Genomic DNA, 9,508 nt, shown 5'->3' with positions numbered 1-9,508 from the left:
AATTCTCGCATTTCTATAACCACTTTTTTACCTTAAAACTACTTCTTTTTTATAAAAATTATCTCCTTATATGTAAACCAGTTCCTTATTTTCACATTACAAAGCATTTCAATTCAAACCTATGAACATTTTCAAATGTCTACAATTTTCTTTCATATAGAGTATAAATTTGCCCCAGTCCTTCTGAAACAGTTCGTCTCACTGATTCCAGATCTTCCCCATCAGCTTTGCCATATCCACCTATTCTACCATCTTTATCTGCCAGTCTTCCAATGCAGGAAGTTCCATTTCTGGGCCAGGAGTATTCTTGCAGCCGTTGTGACGTACATAAACAAATTTACATCTTTTTTCTGAATTCCCTCTCCAATTAACCCTAACAAAAATGCTTCTGCTTTTTTATTAAAATTGTATTTAAAAACCTTTTTCAACTCGTTGTATATTATATCCCAGAATGCTTTCACCTTGGTACAAGTCCACCACATATGAAGGAAATTCCCCTCTTTTTCCTTGCATTTCCAACAATTTTTATCTTGGTTTCTATACATTTCAGCTAATTTAGTCGGTGTAATGTACCAGGTATAATGTACATCATCTTCATTAGCTTCTCTTTAAGTGACACAAATGCTGTAAATTTAATGGGTTTTGTCCACAATTTTTCCCACCTTTCAAAATCAATAATAATAATAATAATAATAATAATAATAATAATTTATTTATACCCCGCCCATCTGGCTGAGTTTCCCCAGCCACTCTGAGCAGCTCCCAATCAAGTGTTAAAAATAGTACAGCGTTAAATATTAAAAACTTCCCTGAACAGGGCTGCCTTCAGATGTCTTTTAAAGAAAAGATAGCTGATTATTTCCTTCACTTCTGAGGGGAGGGCATTCCACAGGGCGGGCGCCACCACCGAGAAGGCCCTCTGTCTGGTTCCCTGTAACCTCACTTCTCGCAATGAGGGAACCGCCAGAAGGCCCTCTGATCTGGACCTCAGTGTCCGGGCTGAACGATGGGGGTGGAGATGCTCCTTCAGGTATACAGGACCGAGGCCGTTTAGGGCTTTAAAGGTCAGCACCAACACTTTGAATTGTGCTTGGAAATGTACTGGGAGCCAATGCAGATCTCTCAGGACCAGTGTTATGTGGTCCCGGCGGCCACTCCCAGTCACCAGTCTATTATGTCCCAAAAACACACCCCACAGATCTCATGTGGCATTTAAGACCCATTGCACAGATGAAGGCGCAATGGGAGCCACAAGGGAAATGTCCGGGATGACTCAAACCCAGAGCTTCTCTCAATGAGCCTCCCAAAAGGGGGTGTCTACAATTGGCAGGACGCCGGGGGAAGAGGGGCTGGAGTCTGGCTTGAAAGAGGGGGGCAGTGATTTGTGGGGAACTGGGCCAGTCGGGAGGCAAGAGGCGGAGGCAGGGGACGCTTCAGAGCTGGAGGAAGAGGAGGAAGAGGCAGGGAAGGGCCAGGGGCTTCCCCACCTTCTCCTGAACCTCCGTCTCCCAGAACCAGGACCGGACTGAAGAGGGAAGAGCAAAACAAGGATTATTGGGGGCTAATTATCCTTGCAACTTTCACCCAGAGACAGGAGGGAAAAGGCTTCCCTTGCAGTTCGTCTCAATGCCTGGCTCTCGTTCTGGCATGGATTGTGGGAGGCAGGGAGGCCCTGAGTGCAAAAGCACTTTGCCTGCCAAAGAACCTCCTGTGCCACCATTAAGAAGCAGATGTTCTCTTGTTAATTAGAGCTTAATTGGACTAAAGTACAGGTCATGCTAGAAAAGATGAGATCATAAACTGCAAAACAGAACCAGCGGCAAGGTTGTTAAGGTTGGAACTTGAATCATTGGAAATTAATAACAATGATTAAACAAAAGGAATAAGAAGAGGGAAGATTGCCCTGAAGCCACCCCCCACTGGTGCTCAATGGTTCCTCTTGAGTGACAGAGGACAGAGAAGCCCCCCCCCTTTCCTAGCCCACCGCCAGCCAGCTAACAGGAGGCGTCTTCACCCCCACTCCCCCCCCCCCCGTCCCAGAGAAGGAGACACAGGAAACCAGGTCAGATTGCAGAGGAAGGATTTATTAGAGGGTCAAGCGTCACATGGGGGCAGGAAGGGGTGGCCCCCACCCCACCCGGTGGGTGGCGAGACCAGCAGGAGGCGGCCGCTTCTCCCTGGGGGTGTCTCAGTGGTACCGGTGGGCCAGCGCATGAGCCACCACCTTGACCAGCTTGTGGAAGGCATGGTGGTAAGCAGGGGTGAATTCCTTCCCAAAGCGCGCGGCCAGCATGGTGATGAGAACCTCGCCCAGGAGCTGGAAGAGAAAAGAGGGGGTGACTCCTTCTGCCAGGGGGCCTGTGTGTGGGTTGCCCTCTCCCCACAACCCCCACCCCACGCAGCCACAGCTGGCAGCTGTGGGGTCAAGCCCAAAGGCCAGCTGGGATGGATGAAGGGGTTTGGGGTCCCCTGGAAGGAGGCCGGTCCAGGAGGCAACAGACAGAACCCCACACCGTCCCAGGCTGGCACTGCCATGCCAGGAGAGGTTTGGTGCCAAGAAGCAAACTGGCCCCTGCCAGGGACCTCCTGGGCTCGGCCTCTGCTAGCCGGACAGATCCTTGCTTGACCAGGGACAAGTCAGAAGGAGGAAGGGCAAAGGCCCGCAGGCTCCATTTGAAGGGCCAGAAGGCAAGAGAGTCCATCGAGTTGCCCTTCTTTCCGAGGTAAAGGGGTCGGCTTGCTCAGGGCGTGGCTGAAGGTGCCCACGGATGAGGGGAGCCCACTCTGACTCGCCAGGAGATGACGAGGATTGTGAAAGATAGCCAGGAACTCTCCCCTACTTGGGTATGTGGGTTTAGTTAAAATTCATTGATTTATATCTCTATATTGCTGCTCCATAAAAAACGCATCACATAAAAATAATATGGTAAAATCACAAAAAGTTCAAAACAACTTAAAAGCATGAGAGAGGAGAAGGCTGGAACTTGTTTTCTGGTGCGCAAGAGGGCAGGATCCGAACCAATGGATTTAAATAACAAGAAAGGAGGTTCCCATTAGATATTAAGAGGAACTTTCTTTTAGGGACTCCCTTGGAAGACCCTCCTTCCCTGGAGGTTGTTAAGCAGAGGGTGAGGAGCCGTCTGTCATGAGATTCCTGCAGAGGGGTTGGACTAGATGTCCCTCGGGGTCCCTTCCAACAGAACGGTTCTATGATTTGTGTGTGGGGATTGTGACCCTGCAGAGGGGACCTCGGGCACCCATCCCCCCGCCCTCCCCCAGGCAGCCCTTGGGGCAGGCAGGCTCACCCCGAAGTTGACGGGGTCCACGTGGAGCTTGTCGCAGTGCAGCTCGCTCAGTTTGGCAAAGGTCTCCTTGATCTTGTCGAGGTTCTTGATGGCCTCTCCGAAGGAGGCCAGGACCTTGTGGCCGTGCTGCTTGACTTTGGCGTTGGCACAGATGGCGGCAGGGCTGGAGAGGTCCCCAAAGTGAGTGAATAATCTCTGGGTCCAGGGGAAGACGATCAGCATGCTGGAGAGAAGGAAGGAAGGAGAAAGAAAAAGAAGAGGAGGAGTAGTTTGGATTTGATATCCCGCTTTACCCGAAGGAGTCTCACAGCGGCTAACATTCTCCTTTCCCTTCCTCCCCCACAACAAACACTCTGTGAGGTGAGTGGGGCTGAGAGACTTCAGAGAAGTGTGACTGGCCCAAGGTGACCCAGCAGCTGCATGTGGAGGAGCAGGGAAGCGAACCCGGTTCACCAGATTACAAGTCCACCACTCTTAACCACTACACCACACCGGGAGAGGCATGGATGGTCATTCTCCAGGTGGAAAGAGGAGAGCCTGCCCAGCCTGCCCAGAGAGGCAACCACCCCTGGCCTTACCAGGAAAGGGTCTCCCCACCCAAGGCGGCCACGTCCACTTTGCTCCAGCAAGTGTTGATGAGCTGCTTCTCTTCGGCGGTCCAGTGCACCATGATGGCTGGCTGTGAGCTTCTCTCAGCTGCTGGAGAAAACCTTCTGGGCTGAGCTGGAGCTCCTTCCCGGGCTGGAGCCTTTTATACCCTGGGCCAAAGCTCCTCCTCCTCCTCCTCTGGGGCCCAGCTTGGTGGGGCTGAGGAGGAGCAGGAGGGGGGAAGAGGCTGGCCGTGGGGTGTGGCACCGTGGGCCGAGCAAGAGGCCCCAGATAGCTGCTTCTCTCTAGAAGACATCAGGCCCCAGCTGCTCTCTTTATCATCTCCTCGCAAGCAGCAGGACCAGGACTGAGCACACAGCCCAGGAGACTCCCCAGAAGCTCACAGTCCGAGAGCCATTTTGCAGGGGCAAAACACACCCCACAGATCTCATGTGGCATTTAGACCCATTGCACAGATGAAGGCGCAATGGGAGCCACAAGGGAAATGTCCGGGATGACTCAAACCCAGAGCTTCCCTCAATGAGCCTCCAAAAAGGGAGTGTCTACGATTGGCAGGACGCTACACTGGAAGAGGGGCTGGAGTCTGGCTTGAAAGAGGGGGGCAGTGATCTGTGGGGAACTGGGCCAGTCGGGAGGCAAGTGTCAGAGGCAGGGGACGCTTCAGAGCTGGAGGAAGAGGAGGAAGAGGCAGGGAAGGGCCAGGGGCTTCCCCACCTTCTCCTGAACCTCCGTCTCCCAGAACCAGGAGGGGACTGAAGAGGGAAGAGCAGAGGGAGCTTCTGTGCAGGCGCAGTCTCTGGCTGTGAGGAGCGTAAACGGAGGGAGGGAGAGTCGCCCCTGTTGTTGCAGCTGCTCATGGAGTGCAGACCTGGGAACAGCTGCATCCTAGTGAGTCTTATATTGGGCAAGAAAGAGATAGCTCTCTGCCATGTGCCTTCCTTGGGCTGGGAAGAGCCCCTGAAGCCAGCCATGCCAGCTCCATGGGAGGAAACAGAGCTGGGAGTGGATGGCTTTCAAGCACCGAGAGACTCGACTCCAGAGCTGGAGAAGAAGGTCTGTGAATGTTCACAGTTGGCTCTCTGTCGTGTGTCTCTTGTTGACTGTGAAGGGCAGCCCTTGGAGCTTCATGGAGAGGCTGGTGCAAGGAGAGTATTTATTTATGATCCACCCTTCCCGGCAAGGTCTCAGGAGGGGCTGCAAGCTCAAAGCGCCTTCTCGGTAGTGGGTCCCGCCCTGTGGAACGCCCTCCACCAGATGTCAAGGAAAAAAACAACTGTCCAACTTTTAGAAGACATCTGAAGGCAGCCCTCTTTAGGGAAGTTTTGAATGTTTGGTGTTTTCTTGCTTTATTATTCTTAATATTCTGTTGGGAGCCATCCAGAGTGGCTGGGGAAACCCAGCCAGGTGGGCGAGATATAAATAGCTACTACTACTACTACTACTACTACTACTAATAATAATAATAAACAAGAGATTAAAGTAACTTGCCACATTTGTCTCTGTGGCCATGCAATGCCTCCAGCTGCAGAGGCAGTCTACCTGTCTCCTTCCCTGGGGAACCTGGGTGGGGAGAGGGCTGCAGAAGAGGCGTCTGGTTGGCCAGACAGGATGAGGCCCTTCTGAGGTGGCCAGCATGCCCACATTGGCCACAGGATGGGCCAGAATTCTCCCAAGGGAAACCAGCCCCCAGAACCTGAGCCCAAGAGGCCCTTTCCCCTCTCCTCAGAAGGATCTTTGCCTCCAACCGACTGTGGAGCCACAGCAGAGCCCTCCTGGCAGGAGCCATTGGCAGCCCCCTCTTCCTCCATGAAATTGTCCGATTTTCTTTCAGATTCATCCAAGTTGGTGGCCATCTCTGCCTCTTGTGGCAAGGAGTTCCACAGATTAACTCTGTGCTGCATGAAGAAGGACTTTGTAACCAGTCCTGAATCTCTTCCTGACATGTCAGAAGTTCTAGTGTTAGGAGAGAGGGAGGAAAGCTTCTCTCTTCCACTTTCTCCAGGCCAGGCGTCGGTTTATAAACCTCTGTCGTTTCACCTTTTACTCTCCCCTTTTCTCTAAACTAAAACGGCCCCCAAACGCCAGTCTTTCCCCACAGGGCAGCTGCCCCCTCCCCTGGATCATTTTAGAGTGCCCTCCTTCCCCCTTTTCTGCCAGGGGGCTCAGGAGAGTCTCCCCTCCCCTGGCCACCCAGAGAATCATAGAATCATAGAGTTGGAAGAGACCACAAGGGCCATTGAGTCCAACCCCCTGCCAAGCAGGAAACACCATCAGAGCACTCCTGACATATGGTTGTCAAGCCTCTGCTTAAAGACCTCCAAAGAAGGAGACTCCACCACACTCCTTGGCAGCAAATTCCACTGTCAAACAGCTCTTACTGTCAGGAAGTTCTTCCTTCCTAATGTTTAGGTGGAATCTTCTTTCTTGTAGTTTGGAGCCATTGCTCCGTGTCCGCTTCTCTGGAGCAGCAGAAAACAACCTTTCTCCCTCCTCTTTGTGACATCCTTTTATATATTTGAACATGGCTATCATATCACCCCTTAACCTACTCTTCTCCAGGCCAAACATGCCCAGCTCCCTTAGCCGTTCCTCATAAGGCATCGTTTCCAGGCCTTTGACCATTTTGGTTGCCCTCCTCTGGACACGTTCCAGTTTGTCAGTGTCCTTCTTGAACTGTGGTGCCCAGAACTGGACACAGTACTCCAGGTGAGGTCTGACCAGAGCAGAATACAGTGGCACTATTACTTCCCTTGATCTAGATGCTATACTCCTATTGATGCAGCCCAGAATTGCATTGGCTTTTTTAGCTGCCGCGTCACACTGTTGGCTCATGTCAAGTTTGTGGTCAACCAAGACTCCTAGATCCTTTTCACATGTACTGCTCTCAAGCCAGGTGTCACCCATCTTGTATTTGTGCCTCTCATTTTTTTTGCTCAAGTGCAATACTTTACAATACGGGAGACCTGCCCCTTTCCCCCAATGATCTACCCTGGGACCCGCAAAAGTTCTTCCTAATGTTTAGGTGGAATCTTTTTTCCTGTAGTTTGGATCCATTGCTCCGTGTCTGCTTCTCTGGAGCAGCAGAAAACAACCTTGCTCCATCCTCTATGTGACATCCTTTTATATATTTGAACATGGCTATCATAGAACATGGCTATCAGAGACTTCTGGGCCCCTGAGCATCCAGCTGGTCCTCTCTGACCAGGCCCCACGGAGGCCCCCCCTGGGCCCCCCTGGGCAGAGCCCTCTGCTGCCTCTCCCCACAGACACCAGCCTTCCTCCTTCTTGGCGCCCAAGATCTCCGAGGTCCACTGGGGGCAAGTGGCCGGCAGATGCTTGAAAAAGGGAGGCTGGTTGAGACAGAAGTTTCCCAGATTTGTGCAGCGACTCGACTGGACTTGGGGGGGGGGTCCCAAGGTGGGGGAGCCCTGCTGCTGCCCCCAGAGTCTGGGGGGGGCATCTCTGGCCATGTTCCCAGAAGCCACCAGGGCCAGTGAGGTGTAGTGGTTAAGAGCGGTTGACTCGTAATCTGGGGAACCGGGTTCGCTTCCTTGCTCCTCCACATGCAGCTGCTGGGTAACCTTGGGCCAGTCACACTTCTCTGAAGTCTCTCAGCCCCACTCACCTCACAGAGGGCATGTTGTGGGGCAGGAAGGGAAAGGGGAATGCTAGCCGCTTTGAGACTCCTTAGGGTAGTGATAAAGCGGGATATCAAATCCAAACTCTTCTCTGCCTCCACAGTCAGAGGCAGCGATGTTTCTGAATGCCAGGTGCTGGAATTGCAGGAGGAGAGACTTGCTCTGGGGCCCGGATCCTGCGTTTGAGCTTCCCCTTGGGGAGAACAGGAGGCTGGACTCATTGGGCCCCCTTTGGCCTGACCCAGCCTGCTCTTCTTATGCTGAGAGAGAGAGGGGTTACAGTGTTGGTTTGCCATAGTCGAAACGAAATTTAAAAAATCCTTCCAGTAGCATATTTTAGTGTTGGTCTCTAAGGTGCTACTGGAAGGAATTTTTAAATTTTGTTTTGAGAGAGAGGTTGTCTGTTTGTCTGGACTCTTTAGGACGGGGCGGGTCCGGATTGAGGAGCGCATGAGGCCCCCCAGGCCCCCCCATGTGGCTCTCCAGACTGTTTTGGGCCAGCCCTGTGGGGCAGGTCCAGGTGGGGTGGAGGCCACTCTTCCCAAGTCCTGGCACCCGGCTAACGGGCCCCTGGAGGACCTGGAGGAGGACTTTGCCTGGGGCTGTGGGCGCAGCAGGAGGGTGTGTGAGTGGAGCAGCCCTGGGTGCCTCTGAGGAGACCTGTTTGTGGGAGATTTGGGGGATATCAGGCAGCAGGAGCCTCCTGGCAGGCAGCTGATAAAGGCGGCCCCTCCTGATAGCTCCGCGGAGGAGACCTCAGCCTCTGGCGCTAGGAGCTTGTGGGGGGGGGGGGTGGCATTCGCTGCCTGAGCAAAGGGAACGGGTGGCACCAGCCAGGAGAGGTGGGGGCTCTGGGTGGGTTGTGGGGCGTCTGCCTGAGGCATGAGAGAGCAGCAGCAGCAGCACCCAGTGGCAAGCGAAACAATTCTGGATTATGATACATGAAGAGCTTAAAAAGACATTCAGGAGTTCAATCTTTAAAAAAAAAAACCAGGCATTTTTGCTGGGCTTGGTACTGAGTGACATCCCTAAGGATAAAAAGAATATATTCCTTTAGGCAACTGCAGCAGCCAGAATTGTAGTGTCAAAAAACTGGAAAACCAATAAAATACCAGAATTATTAGAATGGAGAGCCGAATTTCTTGAATTCGCGGAGATGGCAAAATTAACAGCATCAATTAGAGGCTGCTACTCTAAGGGGCAAGGGAACAGTGGGGCAGGCCTTTGCCTCTGCACCCCACTGCGAAACCCTCAGGGCAAAGCCAGGGTCCTCTAAGCGGCAGACTTTGGAGAGGTTTGAGCAACCCTGGAAGAAGACCCCCCCCAGCCCCCCCCCCCCCAGTGCCAAGTATGGAGAGCAGCTCCTTTACTTCCCATTGCTGCCTGGCTGGTCATCCACAAGGATCACATTCGCTTCATTTGCTGTCACTTTGCAGCATTTCTGCCCCCCTCCCCACCCCCCACAGGCCCTCTGGGTGCATTTCAGCTCTTAGCTGGGATTCCTACATGGGACCCCTGCCAACTCTGCCATTCTACGCCCCCCAAAGCAAGCCCCACTGCCAGCCCCCCAAATGCACCCTCTCCCAGTCACATCACTGAATGTGCTGTCTGCCACCCTGTCCTTGCAGCGGTCAGTTACCCCATGGACCTAGGAATCCAGACAGACTGCCTCTGCCCCTGGAGGCTCTATAAGGGCGGAAGAAGAGGTGGCTGGATCAGGCCACCGAGTCCATTCATTCTCCCGTTCTCGCAGGGGCCAAGCGGTTGCCTGTGACACAAGAGAAACACTCTTCCTGGGGTCCCGGCGTCTCCCTTTCTCATTTAGCAAAACACAGGAGATGGTGTTGGACTTTCGGAGGAAGAGAGAGCAAGCCCCGCTGGACATCGGGGAGAGCTGTGTGGAGTCCTTGGAGTTTATCTCAGTGAAGACCTTACTTGGAAAATAAATACAACCCA

General features: G+C 52.9%; 1 protein-coding gene across 1 annotated transcript; it reads right to left on the bottom strand.

Annotated features, from left to right (window-relative positions):
* Nucleotides 1–2,063: 2,063 nt before the first annotated feature.
* On the bottom strand, nucleotides 2,064–4,044 carry LOC307215074 (hemoglobin subunit beta-1-like). The gene is made up of 3 exons (XM_079974237.1): nucleotides 3,884–4,044; nucleotides 3,306–3,528; nucleotides 2,064–2,317 (listed from the first exon to the last, which is right to left on the bottom strand). The coding sequence occupies exons 1-3, from the start codon at nucleotides 3,973–3,975 to the stop codon at nucleotides 2,189–2,191; spliced, it is 444 nt and encodes a 147-aa protein (XP_079830363.1). The 5' UTR covers nucleotides 3,976–4,044; the 3' UTR covers nucleotides 2,064–2,188.
* Between the last annotated feature and the right edge of the window lie 5,464 nt (nucleotides 4,045–9,508).

This window comes from Podarcis cretensis (assembly GCF_951804945.1).
Source record: "Podarcis cretensis genome assembly, chromosome: 4".
NCBI lineage: Eukaryota > Metazoa > Chordata > Lepidosauria > Squamata > Lacertidae > Podarcis > Podarcis cretensis.
Note: the sequence above shows the minus strand (reverse complement) of the source record. Positions and strands in the feature narration are given on the sequence as shown.